Raw genomic sequence first — 24805 nt, 5'->3', positions numbered from 1 at the left:
AGGGGAGAAGCCAAGGTTCTTGTCGACCGTGCCAACAACCGTGCTCTCCGTGTCATGTAAACAGCTGCGGCGCGGGGCGCCGCGGGCCTCTCCCTCTCCCTTTTGGTATCCCAGAATGGAACCCCGTCGGTCTTCTCCCCGCAGTCACGAACAAGGACTGGGCAGTGACGAAACTCGCGGTGAGACGAGACACACAGAGATGGATAAAGGTAGAAAGGGGTTCGAGCATGAAACTTCTTCTTTGTGTGGCCTTGTACTTTTCCGACTTTTTCCACTCATATGCCTTGGCCCCCCCCCTTGTAACGTAACGTAGCCTTTCACAGAGCGGCTGGCGCTTTCTCGGTCATGCAATACAGTCAACGGCCGTGCATTGCAGACAGTCAGGCCACGGGCAGCGACAACGGAGAGGATGAATATGAGATACATAGACCGCGGGATATGTAGGAACAAAGTTCAGCTGCATACGCATTACCCTTCAGGGGCGTGTGGAAGAGTGGCGGTTTTCAAAGGGGCGCGGCCAATAACTGTCCAAGTTCCGGTATAGACTGAGGGGGCGTGCTACTTTATATCGATCGTCCCGCACCTCGGAAAGGCTAATTGCTTTAGCGAGACATTTCGAAACGTGGTATCATAAGTATATTTTGTTAAGAATGTAAAAAATACAGATTTCTAGAGTGGTAAAACGCAGCATAACCCAAGAAGAAAAAAACACCACAAGGACATGGGCCTTGTTTCTTGTTCAGTCTAAGAAGCAAGAAGAAAACAACAAACATCATGAAATCTTTCCAATCATGTCGCAAGACTGGGTGAGAAGCTGCAGAGACCGCAAAGGAGTTTAGGCATTGACTGCGTTGGCCTGCTTGGCGGCCTGTTGGTCGGGGTTGGGTGTCAATCTTTGGTTGAGCGCGGGCTCCGGGATGCGAGAGGCCATGCGGTCCGGGATCAACTCCGGAGAGACGGAGCGGACGGGATATTCGGTGGCGGGAGTGGCACGGAGGAGCTGCGAGGTAGTGGGCTGGGGTGCGAGGATGGTCGGGGAGGAGACGGTGTCGATGCGTGTCTCGGGAACGGGGCCGTTGCCGGTGCGGACCTTGGAGGGGAGGATTTGCTGGAAGCCAGCCTCCTGGGCGACCTTTTCGATGCTCTTGAAGTACTGTTGGGGGATCTGTTAGCCTCCGTGTATGGGATCATGGTTTGCGACTGGGGAAGAGTTGGCATACCTTGACGGTCTTGACCTGAAGCTCGAGGGTGGCATCCTCGTCAGCGACAATCATGGGGTGGGGGTGCAGCTGGAGGCTGGAGAGCGTCCACATATGGTTCACACCCTGCTCGATGCAGCGCTGGAGGGCGAGCGACTTGCGCTGGCCGAGGATGATGACGACGACCTCTCGGGCCTCGAGGACGGTCTGGACGCCGACAGTGAGCGCCATGCGGGGCACCTTGTTGATGTCGTTGTCGAAAAAGCGCGAGTTGGCGAGGATGGTGTCGTAAGCGAGCGTCTTGACGCGGGTGCGACTGGCAAGGCTGGAGCCAGGCTCGTTGAAGGCGATGTGGCCGTCCTCACCGATGCCAGCGAGGAAGAGGTCAATGCCGCCAACACGCTTGATGGCGTCCTCGTAGGCGACACACTCGGCCTCGAGGCTAGGGGCGTTGCCATTGAGGATGTGAACGTTGTTGGGGTGGACATTGACGTGGGAGAAGAAGTTCTTCCACATGAAAGAGTGGTAGGACTCGGAGTGGTCGCGCGGGATGCCGACATACTCGTCCATGTTGAAGGTGACTACATTTTCAAAGGATATCTGGGAGGGGAAAGGTGGTTAGACCTCCGGAAGCTTTGGCCGCAGTGAAAAGAAAAAGCTTGGTTCGTCAACTCACCTCACCAGCCTTATACTTTTCGACCAGGGCCTTGTAAACGCCGAGAGGACTGGAGCCGGTAGGCAGACCGAGAACGAAGGGGTTCTGGGCAGTGGGCTTGTAGGCATTGATGCGATCGACAATGTAGTTAGCCACATAGTTGCTGGTGGCAGCAGCATCGTCGCGGATAATCAATCTCATGATGATGACGTCGTGGGTGGGAGAGCTGTGTGTAGTAGCTTGTAGTACTTGGTGGTGGGGAAGGAAGCTGTCACTGGGCTAGGACAAGGTGTAGAGAGACAAGCGCAGAGGCACCAAGGAGGAACAAGGCGGAAAGAGAATAGAGATGCTAGATATGGCGATATTCAAAAATCTCGATGGACTGAAGAGAAGAAGATGGGGTAAGCAAAAAGAGAGTGAAAAAAAAAAAAGCCTGGGAGTTGGAGAAGGAAGGGGAGCAGAAGGAAGGAGGGTCTGGTGGCCTTGGTGGCCTTGGTGGTCTGGTGGTGGTCTGGTGGTGGTCTGGTGGTCTGGTCAAGGTAGCAGCGGGAAGGTTTGGTGCGGAGTAGACAAACTTGGGAGAATGGCCGCTCCAAAACTTCTCGACTCGGTTAGAGGGCTTCTGTAATGCTGATAGATCGATGATGACAGGGCGACAGCAACAGGCCAATAACACAAGCTCTGGTTTGCAAACGGTGGTGAGCAACTGCTAACAAGTGGCGCCGTAGGTTACAGTTGGTGGGTTGAGCCTTGTTGCTGCTGCGGGCTGGCTGGTGCGCTGGCTGGAGGTACTAAACTGGCCCCGTTTGCACCACTTGTACCCGTCAGCCGTTCCGTCCACCTTCAACCTTGAACCTCACCAGCAAGCAAAACACGCCCGGTCTCACTGCCGGACTGCGCGGCGGGCAAAACCCAAGAATCCCCACCGACATGCCACCGGTGCTCCGGACTGGGGCCACCAACCAGAGCCCCCAGTGGGAGGGATGGATCGAGGTGGATTCTGCCTAGATGCTTTAGCTGATGAGTGTGTCCCTCGCCAGACATGGGAGTGTGGCTCCCTCCCCACGATGGAACGTCACCCGTACGCTTTCTCAGACAAATTCCCTCCCGCACTTTTCCGGACACTGCCAACTGCTTTCCGTCTTCCCCACGTCAGAACGTTGCCCAGTCCCTTGCAACCTTGAAGCTGGGAGAGAAGGACGGTTAATTACTAGGCAGGTCGACCGGCGCATTGGCTCCCTCATTGGACAATAGGCAACGCGCAATGCAGAGGCCCCTGTGGTTGTGCACCCGACGGCACCAAGTGGTTCGGATGTACGTATTTCACATCATGCGATCAAGAAGACAGTTGTTGTCCAACAAGGATGCTTGTCAACCAACCCAAGGAACCGTATCTGCTCCGAGGTAGTGCTCCTCGTTGACGCCATAGACGGGCCGCGCCCTACCTAGTCACTCACCAGTTAAGCCTGCTCGCAGTTATCTCATAAAACTGGCATACAAATCCAAAGAAAATGAACAAACGTATACTGCAGCCTCTTCCGCAAAGGCTAAGCCAAGGTCAAGTGAACCGAAACCAAATTCTATGTCCAGCCAGGCACGGTGAGCTCCGCCAACCCGGTGGTTGCACCAGCCTTGGGGCCGATCCCGATACAACCACCTCGGCCAGCCTACAACGAAAGCAGCCACCTTGACCGAGATGCTACTCCGTATCGTCACATTCAATTGCTATGGATGAGTGGTTTTTCGTACTTGTTCCGTCGACGGGCCCTAAGGTGAAGGGTGTTGCATCTCGGTGACATATCCAGGTCAGCGATGAGCGGAGATCCTACCTACATAGATGCAGGACACTGAGATTGCGCCGAGACAAAGGAACAAGTCGTGGTAACCATGCCTATGAGGACAAAGAGTTGCGGATATGCAATTGAAAGAGTCGGGACAAAACATGTCGCGTCGCCTGCAGCTGTGCCGTGTCAAAAGCAACATGTTAAATCTGGGCGCCCGTATGGTTTAAATAAGCGAAAAAAAAAAAAAAACTATATATGGGCGAGGACGATTGGACAAGCAATTAATATACGATAGAAAGGGTCCGGCATATGTACTCAAAATAGAAGCGAGGCAGTCGCAGCCTCATGTGGCAGTGACGACGGCACGCAGTAGATGTAGAGCACAAGGGGTGGAACTACAACTTAGTTATTAGTTAATCATAATGCTTCTTTTGGCAGTTGTTGCATTGGAAACTGGCCATATTTACAACGAAACAAATCGAAGAAAAAAAAGTATATTGCAATTGTCAACACCAAATGTCAGATATCAAGCCAACCACCAGTGAGACGAGGTGTGTGTTGGTTGCATGAACTGGTGCAGGCACAGTAGGTAACCTAGCGGCGCCAAGGAGCGATGACAGGCGCCATCTGGTCCAAGATGACACAAGTTGGACAGCGGTTCTGGTGGCGGCCGCTCAAAGGGGGACGGCTAATAGCAGCATTCTACTATAACGACAAGGGGGCTTCGCTGAAAAAAGAAGCCAGGTAGTTTTGCCATCCAGTCAAGGGACGTGGACAGCCACAAACCGGTGGGTGAGTTTTTTGGTGCATGGGGAGAACAGCTGGGGAAGGAGTCTTCTTGGCCCCCACGTAGTATTTGGGTTTGAGGCTCCCAGGTTAATATCAGATGATGGCGGCCAGGTGGCAACGACAAAGAGCGAGACTAACATATCAGTATGGCTGTTTTGGGCTTCTTGGGGGTATGATATTCGACCGAGAATCCAACGTTTTTTCCATGCTTGGCAGTGGGTGCTCCGTAAAAAGCCCCAAAATAAGACCGAATGGAAGCCTCCCGGCTGGGTGGCTGGTGCTCCGGCTCCCGCTTGGTTGGGCTGGGCTGGGGGAAGATGGAGATGGGGGTGAGGGAGGCGTGGGTGGCCGCGTGGGAGATTTTGGGTTGTATCATGGCAAAGTAGCATCGGGATGGGCGTTGGGTGAGTGGGTAGGTGGGCGAGTGGGTGTAGTGAGTGGATGACGGGGAGAGGAGGATGATGATGATAATATGTCGATGTTTGTGGGCAATGCGGATCTGCAGATATGCAAGAGAGAAGCTGGGAGTAAGCGGCGCAAGCTGTGTTGTGGCTGGTGAGGCCGTTTGTCCCAGTGACGAATTCCTGACTGGCGAGGATGGAAATGGTGGTTTTTGCGCCTCAAGACGTCTGGGTATAAGAAACACCTAAAATAACCCCCCAATCAATTCAATGCTGCGACTCCGCCTCGCCTACTCCTAGCGCTACATCCCTGGTTGGAATCGCGCTAACGCTAACGAAGTCTTGACAGCACAGCAGCAAGCCTACAGGCACGTCAGGTACGGATACCCCGGTTCTCCTCTGCAGTGCGCGCTGGCAAAAGTCTTCACCCCATCGCAACGTTACAACAATCCCCAGCTTTTCCCACCACCTCCATGTACCTGTTTTTCCTTCCCACCACGAAGCCATTCTCATTGCGGAGTCATCAACAAGCTCGGCGTCTGAAAGGAACCACCCCTTTCGCTTCGGTCCACTGCTGCAAATTAAAACTTGCATCTTCTGATCCGGCAATGAGACGCAAGCAGTCGGGAAATTGGTCAGTGGTTGCTGCTGGGCTGTGCCAGCCGTCGCCGTTGCCCACACACCAACAAGCCACAACCACCACAACCACCATCGCTTGCGGCCACTACGCATCACCACCACCACGCTCATGATCCTGCCAAATACGAGCCTCCCGCCAACCAACCAACCAGCTAGCGCTGCGCCGTTCATTTAGCATACACGCACACCAACAACAAGCATAAGAACGATCTTCTCGATTGTTCGTTCCCTCTGTCCGTTGCACGCCTTGTACCCTCACCCCCTGCAAACGAACACGCCCCCAGACCTCGTTGGCCTGTGACTACAAACACCAGCGCATGCTATCCATCCGCAGTTATTAGGGATACATACCAAGTCTTGGAGGAAACGCCACCACTTTTTGCCGCTTCTCCGTCGTCTCGCCTCGTCTCGCCTTGTCTTCTCCAGGAAAAAAAACAACTCGTGCCACCCGCCAGTGACACTCCCTCCTTCTTCCCCACGACCACCAGACGGGCTCGCAGAGTACAAGGCAGCCTTCTTCTCCCCCATCCATCGGCCGCGCCACGCCAGTACGACTTGGGGCTCCGCATTGCAATCGTCTCTGCGACGTTGGTTTGCCGACCCTGACCTAGTATCTGTCACTTGGGTTCCGTCACTCAGTCCCATACGCCCGCTACCTTAGTAGCTGCCAGACCAAGGGCCTTTCTTCCTCCTTTCTCGCTGGCACCAGGCACGCACACACCAAGCAACCTTTATTTCCTCGCTAGTCTGGCTTTTGACTCCTTCGTCAGCCAAGTCCTACCTGTCCGTCGTAGGTCAAGTCCCTTGCAACCTCGAAAACGGCGGCCCGTTTCTTTGGTTGCTAAAAATCCCCATGCCGCCGGCAACCACTTCCTCTTCTCTTGTTACTACTACCACCTACTTTTAGCAACGCAACAACACACCCACTGGTTCTCGGCCCATATTCTTTCTTGATTGCCATCTCAACTGGTAAAATATACTTGGTTCACAGTCGCCCTGTCAGCAACTAGCATCCTCGGCATCATCCGGAACCCCCCTCTCATCTGCATCTTACTCACCTTGCGTGCTTGCTGCTTGCTGCAACGCACCACGCACGCTTCACGCTGTGCCGGACTAGCTCAACCTTGACGTTACCACCACATGTCTCGGGCCGTCTACACGCATCCAGCATCGTTCCGTCTATCCATCTATGCGCTAGCTTGATCGCAACTTTATATATACCCTCTCACTTCCTCAGGGACCCGCCTGCTCGTCTTGAAAGTTGACCCTCCTTTCAATACACTACATGTTATGCAGCCGCTCGTTTCTGCAATGACCAACTTCAGGAAGGCTTTCTTTGCCGCGCTCGTCAAGAGCTTGCTTCGGGGCAAGTCTCTGATCCAGGCCATCATCGCCTACTGGATGCATCCCTCTGCCTCCAACGGTCAAACTGCGCCGCAAAAGAGCCTCCAGGACTTCCTCAAAGATGCTGAAGCTTGTCTCATTGGCCCGATCAGTGGCGATGGCCTTGTCAAGCTTTCCAGTGACCTGCGGAAACAGTTCTTCGACGGCTTCCAATCTGACGGAGAATCCATGCTACCGTCTTACAGCCATCAGCTTCCTACCGGCCAAGAGCATGGCCAATATCTGGCCCTCGATGTTGGTGGATCGACACTTCGAGTTGCCCTGGTAAAACTATCAGGCCGTAGCTCCTCCACTGTTGGCAGTGATGGCGATATTGTCAGCATGCAAAACTTCAAAATCACCAGAGACATCAAGAACCTTGAGGGCATGGCCTTCTTCAACTGGATGGCCGCTAGAATAAAGGAAACTTTGTCATCTAGCCTTAAGCAGGAAAACGCTATGGATAAACCCATTCCTGTGGCCCTTGCTTGGAGTTTCCCCATCGAGTGAGTTCCCTCCAAAACAACAAGCTCCTGGCAGCAAATGCTAACTTTCTACAGACAAACCTCGCTCGGCGGCGGCAAATTTGGCAGAATGGGCAAGGGATTTCTTGCTGACGTTGGTCTATTGGGACAAGATTTGGGCGACATTATCAAAAAGGCGAGCGAGAACGAGGGGCTCAACGTCGAGCTGCAGGCCATCCTCAACGACTCAAGCGCATGCCTACTCTCCCGCGCCTACTCTCACCCTTCAACTCGATTCGGACTGATTCTTGGAACTGGCGTCAACATTGCTGCCTACATGCCTGTTTCTACCCTTGGTCGTGCCAAGTTTGGTGTTCGCCCAGCCGGCTGGTTCGAAGAGGCCAGCCACGTCATTGTCAACACCGAGCTAGGCATGTTTGGCACCGACATTCTTCCCTTGACTCGATGGGATAAGATTCTTCTCAAGGATCACCCCCGGCCCGACTTCCAACCTCTCGAATACCTGGTCAGCGGCATGTATCTTGGTGAGATTGTCCGTATTGCCATTGTCGAGGCAGTTGCCTCGGCAGGGCTTCTCGGCGGCGTTCTCCCAGAGTCACTTACCACGAATTACACTCTGGGGACCGACACCATCTCTATGATTGCAAGGTATTAAACCCCATAATTCTTGACGGAATTCGGAGAACTAATCTTGATACAGTGATACGACATCAGAACTCACCGAGGCCATCAACCTCTTTTCCGAGCGCCACCCCTCCACCCATACCCCTACCACATCTGACATGGCCGCCATCAAGGCGCTTGCTACCTTCGTGTCCGTCCGTTCCAGCGCTCTCGTTGCCACCTGCCTCTACACCTTGTGGGAGGTTCGTCTCGAGGGCGAGAAAGACTTTGTCAAGACGCTCCCCCAAGACTCGCTCCTGCGCAAGCGGGTCGAGGACGACATTGAGCTCGAGAAGACCACCGTCTCGTTCAACGGGAGCGTCATTGAAAACTTCCCCGGCTACCTCGAGAGCTGCCAGCGATACATCACCGAGCTGCTCCAGAGCAAGGGCCACGCCAAGACGCGAAGCATCGAGCTCGTCATCGCCAAGGAGAGCTCGCTGATTGGAGCGGCCGTGGCTTTAGCATGCATCAACCCAGAGGCATAAACCTGTATTTACAAGACCTCTCCGTCTGCATGATTCTTTGCACATAATACCTCCCTTCATTTTTCTGTTTTTCGCTGTTGGTTTTATGTTGTTTTTGGAGCTTTTGTTTTTACATGCAGCATTTTAGGGTATGCGACCCGAGACGTCAGCATACATAGAGGCGCAGGCTAGCATTGTTTAAAATTGTTTTCCCCAGGCGTATCTTTGGAATTGTTTATACTTCAAGGGGCCAGGAATACATGTTTTTTCCACGTCATTTTCCCGTCGCTCAATGACCGTATCGTAACAGTACACCAGTATGACCAACAAAGACGCCATTCTACGGAAAACACAGAGTTCAAGTAAAAGACTATCCCGCTTGTTATGTCATTTCTATATTTCATGTGCTTTTCCGAAGTGTCTTACTTTGTTGGTATGTTTTGGAGTCATGTAAAGTTTGTCACTTTTTCCTATCCTTTTTGCCATTTACAACTTGTACTAGCTACGAACCTTAGACGCGGGCAAGTGGCTTGCCCTCCTTGATCTTGCGGGCGCCATTCTTCTCCAGGTGGATGGCCTGAATGACAACGAGGCCGGGTCGTGTCCTGTGTATGTATATAGGGTCAGCCTCACGTCCTGAGCACTTCGACGCTATAGGGTAAACTTACCATGGGGGGCCTTTCTTATCCGTAACGCCCCCACTAAAGTGAATTACTTTACGCGCCGCGTCAGGTGACCTCCTGGGTAGTTCGCGTAGCCGCCACGTGAGGCGCGTCACCCAATAGGCATCAACATGTAATTTATCCTGTCAACGGCATTTGGGGGTACCATTACAGGCAATGTCTCTTTACTCGGCTCAATCTTTATATTAGTCTTTATGTTCATTATATAAACGCAAACGGTCGGATTTCAAATCGAATTATACAACTTTTATACAACTTGCCCGACAAGACCACAACATGGGCGAGGGGCTGTTTAGCGAATGCGCGATCGCGTTCGTGCCAAGCAGCTCACTGACACCAAAATCCATAAGCGAGGTACGCAAAAGCGGAATCCAAGACCTTTTTATTGTCTATTTCATTCCCTCGAGATGCGACTAACTAGAGGCCTCGACAGCTTACAGCCATTCTCGAGGACAATGGCGCAGAGGTTCTCGAGCCGCGCCGCAACGGCACCATCGCAATAGACAAGGCTACGCATGTCGTATCTAATACAATCGACTTCCAGCAGTACACCGAGACACAGGCCTTCATGATACCCGTCGTGACAACGCACTGGATCACGGCTTCAGTCGCCAAGCGGCGCGTCGCGCAGGCGCGGCCTTTCTCACCAGACCCGCGCCTCATCTTCGCCGAGGTAGTAGTGACATGTGCGGACCTACCCGCGACGGACAAGGAGAGCATTCTTGGCGCAGTCATGGCCCTTGGAGGTCAGGAGAGCAAGGATGCGACCCGGATCACAACGCATGTATGCGCCCTCTCTATGGACCATCCCAAGGTTCAGGTACCTCTCTCCAAGGGATGGAAGGGCAAGGTCGTCCTGCCGCACTGGTGAGCACTGACAAACTCAAGCATCATGTGAGAGGAGCAGTTTTGCTGACATTTACAGGTTTGACGACTGCTTCAAGCTCGGCAAGCGAATCGACGAGACTCCGTACCTGCTACCCGACGTGGAGATTCTGAAAAAGGCTCCAGAGGACGCGCTCGATATCCCCGTTAACGACAATCTGGATGGCGCCACGTCTCCCAACCCACAGTGGCTGCCGTTGCCCCCTGATGACGACGTGGCGCGACCGCCGTGCACTGTCTTCCAGCAACGAAAGGTGCTGCTCGGCTCGGACCTCAGCATCACACCACGACTTGCCAAAACAATTGGTAGCATTATCGTCCACGGTGGCGGGAGGATGGTCGATACAGTGGACGCGTGCGACATGTATATTGGACAGTACCGCGACGGCGAGCAGTATGTCCGCGCCGCACAGTCCTGCAAAGACGTCGGCAACTTATCGTGGCTTTACTACCTGATTGTGCAAAACTCGTGGACCTCGTCCATGCGACGTCTGCTGCACTATCCCGTACCACGAGACGGCATCGAGGGCTTCCGCGATCTCCGGATCACCGTCTCCAACTACGGCGGCGAGACGCGCATTTACCTGGAGAACCTTGTCAAGGCCTGCGGCGCCGAGTTCACCAAGACGATGAAGGCGGACAACACGCACCTTATCACGGCGCGCGACTCAAGCCCAAAGGTCAAGGCGGCGCCAGAATGGGGCGTGGCCGTCGTCAACCACCTATGGATTGAGGAGAGCTACGCCAAGTGCCAGATGAAACCCATCAACATACCCAAGTACAACCACTTCCCACACCGCACGAATCTAGGCGAGATTATCGGTCAAACATTTCTAGACGAGAGCAGGCTGCGGGAGCTATACTACCCAGGCGGCGAGGCCGAGATGACGCGCATTGCTAAGCGCAAGCGCAAGATCCTGGAGGCGGCCGAGGACAATGCCTACCGCGGTGGGCCTGCCGATGGAGTGGTCGTTGCACAGACAGCGCGAGATGTGGATGAAGATGTGCTCATGGAGGACGCTGAGAATTCGTCGCCGCAGAAGGCGGCCCCTATGCCGGTCGAAACGCCGGTCCGGCCGCGCCACGTCCGGTCTGGAAAGGAAAATGATACGCCTTCGGTGGCGTCTACTGGTGGCCGCAGTGCCAAGGCCAAGGCCCGAGACAAGCTTCAAAGCATTGCCCCCGATATTGCCCTGTACGAGAAGGAGAAGAAGCGCTCAGCAAAGGCGACGACCCCATTCGGCGGCAAGCGGGCTACAGATCTTGTCGAGAAGCAAAGAGTCGCCGAGGAGGAAGCACGGGAAAAGAAGGCAAAAGACAAGAGCAAGGACACGATAAAGGAGGACGAGGTGGCAAAGCGACCAAGCAAGAAAGCGCGGCCATCGTTGCCAGACGTTGAGATGCGCATAATTCTCACTGGGTTTACGAGATGGGTAGACGATAAGAATAAGGAGGACGCTGATAGGGTAGGTTGTGCTATAGGATGGGTGTGTCGTGTCTAGAAGTGCTAACCCTATTTCCAGCGAAAATTGCGCGATCTGGGTATACAAATCGTCCAGGAAGGACAGCCGTGCGAGTACCTGGCCGCGCCGCATATCGTGCGGACGGTCAAGTTTTTGTGCGCGCTGGCGCGCGGTCCCGAGGTCATCTCGTCAACTTTCATCGACGTGGCGCTCGAGACGGGCAAGCTACCACCTATCAACAAATACGCGCTCAAGGACAAGGAGGCGGAGAGCCGGTACAACTTCACGCTAGACAAGTCAGTCGGGCGGGCCAAGGCGAACCGCGGCCGACTACTGCAGGGTGTAGCAGTGTACTGCACCGAAGGCATCAAGAATGGGCCCAAGAACTACCAGGTCATCGCCGAGGCGAACGGGGCCATCTTCAAGATTTACCGGGCGCGCAGCGGCACCACAATCAAGCCGACGACAGCGGAGCAGGACGGGGGCGCGCCGCCGGACCCGGTGTACCTCCTGAGCGGCGCGAGTGCCGAGGAGAAGAGCATGTGGCCTCGCTTCCGTGAGATGGCGATCAAGGGCCACATGGAGCCGCGCATTGTCGCGCCGGACTGGCTACTCGATGTGGCCATGGCGCAGCAAGTACGGTACGATCCGAAGTTTGCCGTAGAGAAATTCTGGCAGAGAGAGTAAGGGGCGCAGCGCTTCCAGTCTCATGAAACCCTTTTGTATCTTTGGTTTTGCTTGGTGACAGCATTGGGCTGCTTATATAGAGGTCTCCGGAGTAAGGAGGTTTTGGGATGTGTTCTTTTTCTTTTGCCTTTTTGAGTCTTGACTTGCTTTGTATCAAGTATACCATGTTGCAAATGATGATGTAACTTTTTTTCAAGTATCAAATCAGAAGAATTTGACACCAAGCGAGTCTTCTTGACCGAATATTTGCGCCTTGCCGCGCTTGACCAGGACGTTGAGCGCTTTGCGTAACACTTCGCTGTCGATGCCATGGAGCTCTATACGAGTCATTAGCAACACGGCCACAAATTTCGTTCCCTGTGGGTGCGAGCATGGAAGACGACATACCCGTATTGCGCGTCGCATCACCTTCAGAGATCTCATACACGGTCAGGACGCTGCCCCTTTGGCCCGTGTCCTCGACGTAGGCCTCGACGAGGGCCGCCCACTCCTCGGGCTTTCGCCAGTACAGCAGGGCGACGTCCTGCCCACCGTCCGGATGGGCCGCCCCCGCCCCCGCCGTCAGGTACTCAGCCTGGCCGTCCTTGACCATGGCGTCGACGAGCTCGCGAATGTCGGCGGCCTGCAGGCGGCGCTCGAGGCGGCGGTTGCGGAAGAGGTCCGACTCGGCGGCCTCGGAGAGGCGCAGGCGGAAGAGGCGGTGGTGGCGGGCGTAGGCGAGCACGAGGGCGGTCCAGGTGCGGAGCTGGGCGTGGCGGGTGGCGAGGTTGGTCTGCCGCGTGAAGAAGGCCGGGAAGAAGTACTCTTGCGGGAACTTGAAGTCTTGGGCGGCGGTCGCGGTGACGGCTGGCTGCAGCGGCTGCGTTTGCGACATTGTGCGCAGAGGGTCGAGAAGGGAAGGGCTGGCGGAGATGCTGCCTTTCGGGTGAAGGAGGAGTTTTCTCGGAGAGAGGACCGACTACGGGTGTAAAGGTACGAGGATGTGGCGTAGGTGGTGAGATGCAGGTGTGCAGCGTTGAAGGTTGAAGATGGATGGAAGAATGGAAGAATGAGCTCAGGCTGTGTCAAAGTGGTCTTGTCTTGGCGGGGGATTTTGGTGGTGGGGTGTTTACTGGCCCATCACCCGACCTCCAGGCTGCAGCACCTACCTGCAGCATTTATTAAAACATGCGGCGAGCATTTTACGCGAAAAGATGAAATGTCTGAAATACAGAAAATTCATACTCATCAGAAAGCACGAATACTCGAGCTACGCGAGAACCTACCCGACACTCCCTACGCGCAGCGCATGCATGTGCCATGTGCAGGGACGTTATTAGCAGATATCAGCCCAGCCAATCGGGTGTTGCTGATACGCACCAGCCGCGACCGCCCGTTTGGCCCCAACAAGCGATCGCCCTCTCTCCCTCGCCCACTCAGATAAACAACAAGCCATCGGAAAGGATAATTGCGCAGTCCACAGATAAGCTGCAGTGTCACGACCCCCCTCCCCCCATTTAGCCTTCCGAACTTTGCTTCTCCGGGGTTTCCTGGGGTTCGGCAGGAGATGGAAAACTCGTCTTATCATGCGACATATACACGCACACACACCTCGGCGAATCGCGCCGCAGTGTCAGGCGTTCGGTGCGTGGCCGGACCTTATCAGGTCTCACTATACCTAGCCATAACCGATCCTTGGATGCGATAATGCTGCGACCGTGCTTCTCCGCGGGACGATGCTGGCTCCTTTTTTTGGTTATAGCCCGATGGTGATTGGCAGATACAGTATGCACCGCATTGTGGGAAACAGCCCGGCATATCATAAGATGTCTGGTCCCTACATGCCGCCCTGCACAAGTTTGCATTCTTCAACATACTTGATGCTATACTGCACATCATGACAGAACGAGATCCTCCTCGAAAGAGGCTAGTTGTTGTCGGCCTGGGCATGGTGGGCATTTCCTTCATGTAAGTCGTCTCATGCAGGTTGATCGTGGCCGCATTTCTAATTGTCATGCAGAGAAAAAATTCTGAAATACGATACAAAGGAGAGAGAGTACGACATCACCGTCCTCGGCGAGGAGCCGTACCTAGCATACAACCGCGTCGGACTCACCAGCTTCTTCAACCACCGCGAGATCCCTAACCTCTACCTCAACCCACAAGAATGGGTACGCCGACCGCTACACTTATCTACCTAATACAATTACTAACATAAGTTGCACAGTATGAAACTACCGCAAAGAAAGGCCTTGCATGCCACATCAGCACCAAAGTCGTCGACATCGACACAGATTCCAAGACGGTCCACTGCGAAACTGGCCACAGCGTGCCCTATGATATCTTGGTCCTTGCCACTGGCTCCAATGCCGTACTTCCGCGGCGCACACCTGGCCATGATGCCAACGGTGTCTTCGTCTACCGCACCATTGACGACCTGGTTCGGCTGATCGCCTTTGCTAAGGACAAGGGCGAGACGGACGGCGTAGTTGTGGGCGGCGGCCTGCTCGGCCTCGAAGCCGCCAATGCCATGATGGATCTGGAAGTGTACCGCAAGGTCCGTCTCGTCGAACGGAACAAGTGGGTGCTGAGCCGCCAGCTGGACGCCGACGCCGGCGACATGGTCGTGGAGCAGATTCGCCAGCTCGGCCTAGATGTGATGCTAAGCAAACGCGTACAGCGCATCCAGGTCGACGCCTCGAACAACGTCCAGGGCGTAGTGTTTGAGGACGGCGAGGAGCTCTCCTGTAGCACCGTGTGCTTTGCGATTGGTATCAGCCCGCGGGACGAACTCGCGCGCAACGCTGGCATCGATTGTGCCGAATTTGGAGGCATCGCCGTCGACGACAGCCTGTGCACCAGTGCACCAGGCGTCTACGCTGTTGGCGAGTGCGCGAGTTGGCGCAAAACCACGTACGGCCTCATCGCACCCGGCGTGGAAATGGCCGACGTACTGGCCTTCAACCTGACACAGGCAGCCCTGCACGCGCCGCGCGTCTTCAAGCGTCCCGACGTGAGTACCAAGCTCAAGCTTCTCGGCGTTGACGTGGCAAGCTTTGGAGATTTCTTTGCCGACCGCGACGGGCCAAAGTATCTACCTCCGAAATACATCCGCGACATCAAGGCTGCAAAAGGCGACGGGGCTGCCCTTACGGCGGCGGACAAGCAGGCCAAGATGCTCACGTATAAGGACCCCTTCCAAAACGTGTACAAGAAGTACATTTTTACAGCCGATGGCAAGTACTTGCTCGGTGGCATGATGATTGGTGACACGAGCGACTACATCAAGGTCGTGCCGCTGGTCAAGAACATGAAAGAGCTCGATGTCTCACCCGCCGAGTTCATCATTGGCAACAAAAAGGGCGACGACGAGAATGGGGATGACTTGGACGACGACACGCAAATCTGCTCCTGCCACAACGTCACCAAAGGCGACGTTGTCCAACAAGTAAAGAGCGGCGAGTGCAAAGACATTGCTTCCGTCAAGGCCTGCACAAAAGCTGGTACTGGATGTGGAGGGTGCATGCCGCTCGTGACGCGCATCTTTAACAAGACCCTGACCTCGATGGGCAAGGAAGTGACCAACTATCTCTGCGAGCATTTCAACTACTCCCGCACCGACCTCTTCAACATCATCATGGTCAAGAAGCACAAGACATTTTCCCAAGTATTCGCCGACGCCGGCAACAAAGGCAGCACTGCTACCACCTCCCACAGCGTGGGATGCGAGCTGTGCAAACCTGCCGTAGCGAGCATCTTTGCTTCGCTCTGGAACAAGCACGTCCTCAGCGCGTCCAACCGCGGCTTGCAGGACACAAATGACCGGTACCTTGGCAACATCCAGCGCGATGGCACCTACTCGGTCGTCCCACGCATACCTGGCGGCGAGATCACGCCCGCAAAGCTGCTCGCCATCGGCCGTGTTGCTGAGGCGTATGGTCTTTACACGAAGATCACCGGCGGCCAGCGCATCGACCTCTTTGGCGCGCGCAAGCAGGACCTCCCCGCCATCTGGGCCGCGCTCGGCGCCGCAGGGCTCGAGTCGGGGCACGCGTACGCCAAGTCGCTGCGAACCGTCAAGAGTTGCGTCGGCTCGACGTGGTGCCGCTTCGGCATCGGCGACTCGGTCGGACTGGCCGTGCGTCTGGAGGAGCGGTACAAGAGCATCCGTGCTCCGCACAAGATCAAGGGAGGTGTCAGCGGCTGCGTGCGTGAATGCGCAGAGGCCCAAAGCAAAGAGTATGTTCGAAACCGCACCCTTTTTGCCAGGAAGAATGTCGCTAACCGGCAACAGCTTTGGTCTGATTGCCACAGAGAAGGGTTTCAACGTCTTCGTCGGCGGCAACGGCGGCGCAAACCCTAAGCACGCCATACTGCTGGCCAAGGACGTGCCGCCAGCCGACGTCGTCGCCCTCCTCGACCGATATCTCATGTTGTATATCCGTACCGCCGACAAGCTGCAACGGACGGCGCCATGGCTTGAGGCCTTGCCTGGTGGCATCAACTACCTCCAAGACGTCATAGTGCGTGACAAGCTGGGCATCTGCGCGAGCCTCGAGGCACAGATGAAGGAGCTCGTCGACAGCTACTTTGACGAGTGGGCCGATGCCATCGCCGACCCGGCCATTGCCGCCCGCTTCACGCAGTTCGACAATGCCCCTGAGGCGGCGCTCCCTAGCATGGAGCAGCAGTCGGATCGCAGCCAGAGCCACCCGGTACACTGGACGACCGAGCCCGCCGCCGAGGACTTTAAGGCATTGGGCACGCAGTCTGGAAAGGAAAATGGTGACGCCACCTGGTCCAGCACCGCCTGGGAGCCTGTCATTTCCGCCTCGCACTTTGACGGCGCCGACGAGCTTCCCAACGGCATCTCCGCCACCATCAAGCGTGGCGACACACAGCTTGCCGTGTGGCGCGTCCGTGGGCGTTACTACGCCACGCAGCAAATGTGTCCGCATAAGCGCGCTTTTATCCTCTCCGACGGCCTCATCGGACAATCGTCCTCGACCGGCACCGTCTCCGTCGCCGACGAAAGCGGAGCTGCCCCGGCACCCTGGGTCTCGTGTCCGCACCACAAGCGGAACTTTGACCTGTCCTCAGGCTCGTGCCGCAACGACTCCTCCCTGTCGATTGCCACGTTCGCCGTCGAGGAGCGTGCCGACGGCCAGGTACACCTGCTGCTGCCGCCTGTGGAGGAGCTCGACGCCCGGCTGGGCACGAGTACGTGGAGGGTGAAGAAGGGAGAGAGCGGCGAGGAGCCCCTGGCAGCGCTCGACCGCAAGTACAAGCTCGTCGGGCGCAGGGGCAGAAGGCCGGGCTCTGCCGTTGCGCCCATGGCGGCGCCGACACCGTTGATCACGGCTGGCGGAGGAGGCGGGTGCGGCGCGGCGCCAGACTGGTAGAACGATTTTGTATGCCAAGGAGTTTTGCAATTTGTAGATCAAGTAGCGGGAATAGAAATGTCAAGCATAGAGTTTTGAATGATTTCAAGCAACTACCTATATTCATACATGCGGGGCGTGCTGGATCTTCATTTTCAGTAACCACTGTGCGCAGAAGTCGCGAAATCAAGTTTGGAAAAAGACAAGAAAGATAGGGGGGAATCTACCAATGCTATCTGTACATGGCATTGAATAACCTAGTTACAAAAAACAATATCCAGCAAAATGAGGAAATGAAATGCATGAAAAAAAAAACGCCGTCATCCAAGAGCATGGAACATGGAGCCCGCAACAGTTTTTTGAAACATCTTCTCAACAGACCAAAAAGGAAAAAAAGCAAAGAAATTCGTCCATCCATTTTTCCGTCTCCCGTCTCTCTTTGTCCTTGTTTTATCCCACCATGTCGTTGTTATACAAAAAGCAAGAAAATATGTCACGGTGAGTCAAAGCCCAGACCCCAGATAAAAAATGCCGATAAGACGCGAAACCCCTGGTTCATTTGTGTCGAGTAAGGAAAATAGGGAAAAATGTAAGCAGGAAGGAGTGTAGAGAAGAAGAAGAAGATCATATGTCAGAGCGGGGAGGGGGGGGGGGTCATTTTGTGTTGGCTAGCCGGAGTCATCATCGCTGACATCGGTAAGTGTTCCGTAGCCCGTGTCGACATCCATGCCGACGAGGCTCTTGGTGATGGTGAGGCAACGCTCAACAACCTTGGCGCGGGTGTCGGCGTCGATGCCAGCATTGGAGCCGCAGGGGCCACCAATCCACACGCGGAGGGTGGCCGCGAGCTTCTCCAGTGAGGCATCCACAGCGTCATCTTCGCCGCGGCGCTGAGCCATGACTCGTTCGAGTAGCGTCATGACGGCCGTGAAGCCGAGAAGTGTCATGGTCGAAGCCATGACGGGACGGAGTGAAGCCTCAATGACACGGAGGCTCTTGCATGGCGACACTGCAGCGTCCTGCCCGCGCGAGAGCTGGCCGAGGGCCACGGCACTTCGCAGGGTCAGTAGCAAGTCGGGGTTTGATGCGTGGATGCTCGAGCCAATGACGACCTTGGCTTCGTGTTTTGGGGTCTCCTGGCGCTCAGTCCCTAGCAGAGTCAGAGACGAGGCAATGCTGGCCCCACGAGACTCGTCGACGAGAGTGGCGCAGGCCAGAGAGGCGCGTAGCTTGGCGATGGAGCCTGGCGGGGCGACGTTGAGAGCCGTATCGAGGTCCTCTTTGTTGACCTTTTTTGTGTCGAGGGCTTCGGTGAGAACATCGTGCAGGAGGCAGGTAGAACACCAAGCGGCAGCCGCATCCAGGGGGGTACCAACGTAAATATCGTATACAACAGAGTCCATGCCATCAATTTTAGGGACTGCTCCATCGGTGGTATCCTTGTGAAAGGCGAGGTTGTATGCGCGGTGCACAACGGCGTCAGTGAGGACCTCATCACAGTCACGTTCCACTAGAGCGACGAGGTGCTCAGGAAGCTCATCCTCGTGTGGTTTCGTAGGGTCCGTTCGAAGCTGGAGGAGAAGCTGGTTGAGCTGACGAGCGCTATTCCATCTAGACCGAGCGATTTTGGCGGCAATCATGTTGGCAGGCACAAACCTCGTCTGGCCGAGGTTCCAGAGCAACACGCGAATGTGCAGAGCCTTGAGCATGAGTCGTACCGGCGTATCGGGAAGCGTGTCTGAAGCCATGAGAGTCAACAGTAGGCGGCGGGTGCAGACCTCAGAATCGCCTCCAGCAAGTTGTGAGTCGAGTGCAATGGACCAGGCCTTAATGCGGGCCGTTTCCTCTTCTTGAGTTGTGCCGGTTAGCATTTGGTAGCCATTCCAGCCAATGGCGTTGCGTAAACTGAGCTTGGCCATCTTAAGTAGCAGCGCAGCAACCTCGAGGAAGAAGTTGTGGCGAGGCACCCAGACGGTCTGAATGGCCGTGGCCCATGCCTGTCGTCGAACGTGTATCGGGGCTGCCATGGAGGGAGCGGCACGCAGTTGACCAGCGCCGCGCTTCTTGGGGTTGCTGTCGGAAGATTGGAAGAGCGAAGGCACAAAGATCCAGAGGAAGACGCCGAGGAATAGGAGGGATTGAATAGAGGTGTGAACGTGGTATCCGTGGTAATTGAAATCGAGGCCCTTGGCAGCAGTGCGGAGCAGCTGCACGGGAATGGCAGCTAGGCCGCGACCTTCTGGGGTTTCGTTGCTGACTTCGTCCTCGCGGAAAGCTTCGATAATCATGAGGCCGGCGAGGGAACCAACCATGAGCTTGCCAAAATAGGGGCTGGCATTGGACCAAGCACCTTGCTGCTGCTGGACCTGCTGTTGCTGAATCTGCTGTTGGCGAACAATGGCGGGGTTGGCTCCCTGGAAGGCTTGCTGCTGCGGTACTGGGTAAGGCTGTCCAGCAGCCATTTGGGCAGCAAGAATGCGCCTCATGTCGTCAGGGACCTGGATCATGCCAGCAGGCGTCTCGCCGTTTTCTTGTTGGGGAATTGGACTCTGCAGGAAGTTTGACTGGCCTTCCTGCGGGAAGGGCATCTGTGGGGGTGGGTGATGAGAGCTGATGGAGCCATTCATGGCACCAGCCATGAAGAGCTTCTCAAAGGCAGCTATCCTAGCCTGCATGGCGTTGTTCTCTTCCAACAGCCTAGTGTTTCGCTTTTCGAGATGGCGGATATATTCGGTAGCTTTGCTTAGGACCTGAAAGAGCATGGAATTAGCTTGGAGTCATAGACGGAGGTCTTGCAACATGTCATACGGTAGCCTTGTTTAATTTGTGTGCGGGGGTGAGGCCGTGAAGTTCTTCACGATCCTGGGTGGTATCTTCGCCGCGGGCGCTCTTGGACATGATGCGTAGACTGGGGACGCTGTCTCTTAGGGCGGCAATCTTGTCGTTGATGTTTGTTCTGTAGCGCTTCTCAATCATGTTGTGTGCGGTCTTCTTGACAGGCTTGTCCTCGTCTTCGGCATCATCGTCTTCTTCCGGCTCTGAAGATACCTTACGCTTCCTCGACTCGTGTTGTCTCGCTTCGGAGGCATCTTCGGGGGAGGAGATGATGCCAGCCTTGGTTTCGCTCTTGGAGGAATCCGGGCTGGACATGTGAAGGATTTGGCGGGGTAGACCGCCCGGCATGGCGATATTTCGAAGCTTCTCCTCGACGGCCGGGGCCAGAGAGGTGGAAAAGCGAGGCGGCTGGGCGACGGGTTGGCGGGAGCTGGCGTTGGAAGCCCTGCCGTCTTCGCTAGCCGCGGCGGGAGTGAAGCCGTTGGGATCTGAGCTGTTAGAGAAGAGGTTGATGGGGTTAACGCCAGCCGAGAGGGCCGACTGTGACGAAGCAGATGATGTCTGTGGTTGGTTTTCGAAGGCTTGGAAGGACCAGGGCTGGGGCATGAAGTCGGGCTGAGAAGCGGAGTTGCTGGGGGTGGTCAGGTTATAGGATTCCAGACTGGAGGTGCCTTGAAAGTCCCAGACGCCGTTGGAGTCGAAGAGGGACTTGGTGATGTCGGAGGCGATGAGGGGTTGTTCGGGGGTGGCGGCGGTGGTGGTGAAGACGTCGTTGAAGGACAGAGGACCATCGTCGAGAGCCAGCTGGCTGGCGTTTTCGTCTGTGGACATGGTTACGTGTGGCCGTATGTGTGTGAAAGCAAACAAGACCCTTTTGGGTTGATAGCCGTGAGTTGGCGGTGCGGCGGAGTTGGGCAGCTGGCACGAGCAAAAGTCACTCGATTGTGCCCCCAGACGGGCAGGGATTGGTTATAGCAGGACTCCGGCCGGACAGGCGTGCGGTCAAGACGATGCGAGCCCAGGCGAGAGGGTGACGGCACGGGCAAGAGCGGGCGAGAAGCGGAACGGGCGTGGTCGTCGATCAGGATAGGGCCGGCCGCTTTCTCCCGGGCGAAGGGTTGCGAGGCGTGCGGAATGGGCGCAGCTGAGCGGCAGCAAGCAATAGCAGACGATTGATTGATTGACTGGGTTTTGCAGAGGATGTCGGCAGTTGGGGGATGGCGTCGTCGGCGGGATGCGGCGAAGAGGACGTGTGTCGGACGACTTTGGCGCTAATGGGGTGATTTGGTGACGGAATAGATGAAGAGGGACAAGGTAGCTGGTATCGGGGTGATATGCACGAAGAAGGTTTTTTTTTTTTTTTGCCCCTTCGCTCCCCTGATGAAGGCGATATGCGGTTGCGAGTGAATTGTAAGTGGGAGGGGCTCTGGTGCTGTTTCCGGGCGGGACGGTAGGTATGGATGGATAAGAGTTATGGGTAGGTATGGGTAGGAGGCTTGCTGCCTTGGCGCAGGTAAGTGAAAACCAAGGTAAACAGCTGCCACTGACTGGGTTACTGGGGAGTTAGTACCTAGTAAATAGCTGGAGCTTGGCTGGCTTGTGGAGGGGCGATGTGCTGCTGGGTATGTGTGGCTTGGCTATTTTCTCGGCCGCGGCAGAGAGCGGGCACAGCAGGCTCAGATTCAAATATGGATAAAAATAATCAAAAATGAAGAGGGAAAAAAATGCAATCGGAGTCTGCAGGATCAGATCGGAACTAGGAATCCCGAAAGTGTGGCTGTATGAAAGTCCAATGGGAAAGGCGGGCAAGTTGCCAGTGTTAGTAGGGCAAGAGCAAGTATTGAATTAGTGCCTGGCAGCCTGTACCAACAAATTCGCCCGCCTGGGCCGAAGAATCGCTGAAATGCTACAAGCCGACAGCCGTTGACATTGTGGAGCAAGGCCGTTGCAAGGCCATACGAAGTGCTGCTGCAACACAGACACGGCAGTCAAGACAACAGTGCACAACAGGTACTCGGTAGTCTCTACCGAATTCCTCGAGGCTCGAGGCTCAAGGCTCGTATTCTTTTTTTTCTCAAGAATTCCTTGCTATTGAGAGCTGAGAGCCCAGTTTAGTACCAGCATTGGCGACTTGGTTGTAACTATTCATTCAAGTCAATAGCTCCCTACTAGTAATCTGGCACAGCGGGCTAGTCGGCAGCGGGTTGATGGTCCGGCTGTGGCTGGTAAAAAAAAAAAAAAAAAGAAACAGAAGAAAAAAGAAAAGAAAATAGACGACGGAAAGACACCAAGAAAAAGAGGGTCGTACCCCCCCGTACCCGTACCCGGTCGCGGCGGACGCCGGAATCGTACGATATTCGACAACCATCACGCGAGGCGGGCTTTTCAACTAGGTTTTCTTTTTCATCGCGAGAACTTGAGGGGTCACTTGGCTAGCCTTGTTTTTTCTGCTGTGCTTTGTGCTCTGCTGATGAAACAGACTTAGCTCAGCATAACTTTGGCAGTTACCCAAGTGTGGATGGATATGTGTATGTATGTCGGTACACACACATCTGACACGCATTAACCAACCGTACCTGAAGAGGAGCTACCCTTACCTGTCTGTAGCTTACTGGATAGCTGGATATATGCCCAGCAGCTGGGTACAAGTAACTACCTACCTAGAGATGGAACTCGGTTCTCCACGTTGCTCATGCCGCTGCCATGAGGCGCCCATTACTCGCACAGCGCCGTGGCGCCCCTCTCAATTTACCTGCCCAGTGTCATTCATTTTAACCAGGGACGGACAATACCAAGGTGCCTGCCCATCCGTATCCGTTGTCTATTCGTAGGTGATACCAGGAATGTGGCCCCCAACAATTGAGGCTTGCTTGTCAAACTGCCAGCTGCCAACTGCCAACCTAAAATTATAAATAAATAAATAAAGAAATAAAAGTACGGACGGCAGGTATCGGGAGTCAAAATATCCGGCACTTTCTCAAACGTCACTGTCACACCGAGAGATGGGACAGGGCTGTGTACAAGCACAAGTCACCAGGTCTGAAGACTTTCTCTCGTCTTAACTCTGACGCCAACAAAAACGTGGCTAAAACCTGCGCCGCCACTTGACACAGCTCAGGCTCTGGAGTGCGTACCAGTACTGCACTACGGGTTAGTTAGTTAATGTATGTACGTGCATAGATAGGAGCTGCCTATCACTGACCCAAGCTTCTAACCGTCGCATAATATCAGACGTGGTATTCGTAGGCGGTTCCCGATAGGATAGTTCGCCCATTGCACATGCAACCGATGAGTACCTAGGCATTCCATAGTTACTGTTTGAACGGCCAGGTCCCTTCTCACTGACCTTCTCCCACCATACTAACCTAATCCGTGCCTCATCTCCACTGCAAATCATCACTGCTGGTAATAAGGCAGGAACCATTGTCGCTACAAGTAGAACCCATACAAAACTCTATCTCAACTATCAACTTCCATCCCCAAGTTCCTCATCACCATCCGCACACTCACTCAGGCTCGGACCCAGCTTCGCATCAACCTTCCCTCCTCTCCTCCCTCCTGCCTGATTATTACTTGTCTTCCTTTTTACCCATATTCATGCCCGCGTCTCTGTGGATCTGTCTCACTCATCCAGCTCTGCAGCCGTGCTTCTGCGTCGCCTTGTCCTGTGCCTTGCTCGCCTCGTTTGCCTTGTCTATATCAGCCTGCATTAACGTTCCGGCCGGGTCCGGATCCAACATTCTTACCTGTCATCTTGTCATCCTTCCGAGTTTTTGCCACCTTTTTATGCCGGATGCATTCATTTATGCCCTATTGTTTCCTCCATTCCTGCCTGTTCTCCCCGCTCGTCGATCCTTCGTTTTTCGTTTTCGCGATGTCAAACAACATTCGGCGATCCCACCACCGCGCTCATGTTTCCTCTGTAAATGTTTACATTCCCCCAGCCCTTCTTGGACTTTTTCCTCTCTATTAGTCTCCGTAAATGAAAGCAAAAGAGATGGCTGCGACTTATTGTCAGTCAGAGCCTCCAACTATTCCAGTCTCATGCCAAAAGTCCGTTGCAACAGTTGGAGTCGATCGCTCCGACCTAGTCATCACTCAATCCTTGCAAATTTTATACGCAGTAAGCCCTTGAATCGAGATCGGGCGCCGCCACCAGCTGAAATTTGCATAATTGTACTGTGTAGTGCGACGAGCAGTAGTTGCGAACGAACCACCATCCCCTCATGTACATCACTTCCATTCTTAATACCGCATCTTATATTAAACCTACCATTATACCACCCATTGAGCGCGACCCTTATTATTTACATGTCTCGTTTCAAAAGAGTGGATGCTTTTGTTTTACACAAAAAGCTGGGGCCCTTGGTCCTCTCGATTGGCATGCGTTGTTCAAAAATGAGAGCGGTCTCCCGCGCCCAAGAACC

General features: G+C 54.8%; 6 protein-coding genes across 6 annotated transcripts; 3 read left to right on the top strand and 3 right to left on the bottom strand.

Annotated features, from left to right (window-relative positions):
- Positions 1-835: 835 nt before the first annotated feature.
- ISF_06428 (glucosamine-6-phosphate deaminase) lies at positions 836-2055 on the bottom strand (the record flags this gene model as incomplete). Its single annotated transcript, XM_018850032.1, has 3 exons — positions 836-1165; positions 1221-1799; positions 1876-2055. 3 exons carry the CDS (start codon positions 2053-2055, stop codon positions 836-838), a joined length of 1089 nt encoding a protein of 362 aa, XP_018703009.1.
- A 4723-nt stretch (positions 2056-6778) lies between these two features.
- ISF_06427 (hexokinase-1) lies at positions 6779-8486 on the top strand (the record flags this gene model as incomplete). The annotated part of the gene is made up of 3 exons (XM_018850031.1): positions 6779-7356; positions 7411-7983; positions 8036-8486. 3 exons carry the CDS (start codon positions 6779-6781, stop codon positions 8484-8486), a joined length of 1602 nt encoding a protein of 533 aa, XP_018703008.1.
- A 938-nt stretch (positions 8487-9424) lies between these two features.
- On the top strand, positions 9425-12183 carry ISF_06426 (DNA repair protein Rtt107; the record flags this gene model as incomplete). The annotated part of the gene is made up of 4 exons (XM_018850030.1): positions 9425-9502; positions 9582-10015; positions 10074-11499; positions 11557-12183. The coding sequence occupies 4 exons, from the start codon at positions 9425-9427 to the stop codon at positions 12181-12183; spliced, it is 2565 nt and encodes an 854-aa protein (XP_018703007.1).
- A 204-nt stretch (positions 12184-12387) lies between these two features.
- Positions 12388-13057, bottom strand: ISF_06425 (ESCRT-II complex, vps25 subunit; the record flags this gene model as incomplete). Its single annotated transcript, XM_018850029.1, has 2 exons — positions 12388-12500; positions 12571-13057. 2 exons carry the CDS (start codon positions 13055-13057, stop codon positions 12388-12390), a joined length of 600 nt encoding a protein of 199 aa, XP_018703006.1.
- A 1002-nt stretch (positions 13058-14059) lies between these two features.
- On the top strand, positions 14060-17564 carry ISF_06424 (nitrite reductase; the record flags this gene model as incomplete). The annotated part of the gene is made up of 4 exons (XM_018850028.1): positions 14060-14130; positions 14183-14333; positions 14390-16401; positions 16457-17564. The coding sequence occupies 4 exons, from the start codon at positions 14060-14062 to the stop codon at positions 17562-17564; spliced, it is 3342 nt and encodes a 1113-aa protein (XP_018703005.1).
- A 647-nt stretch (positions 17565-18211) lies between these two features.
- On the bottom strand, positions 18212-21209 carry ISF_06423 (hypothetical protein; the record flags this gene model as incomplete). The annotated part of the gene is made up of 2 exons (XM_018850027.1): positions 18212-20293; positions 20352-21209. The coding sequence occupies 2 exons, from the start codon at positions 21207-21209 to the stop codon at positions 18212-18214; spliced, it is 2940 nt and encodes a 979-aa protein (XP_018703004.1).
- Positions 21210-24805: the final 3596 nt, after the last annotated feature.

This window comes from Cordyceps fumosorosea (assembly GCF_001636725.1).
Source record: "Cordyceps fumosorosea ARSEF 2679 chromosome Unknown scaffold_16, whole genome shotgun sequence".
NCBI lineage: Eukaryota > Fungi > Ascomycota > Sordariomycetes > Hypocreales > Cordycipitaceae > Cordyceps > Cordyceps fumosorosea.
Note: the sequence above shows the minus strand (reverse complement) of the source record. Positions and strands in the feature narration are given on the sequence as shown.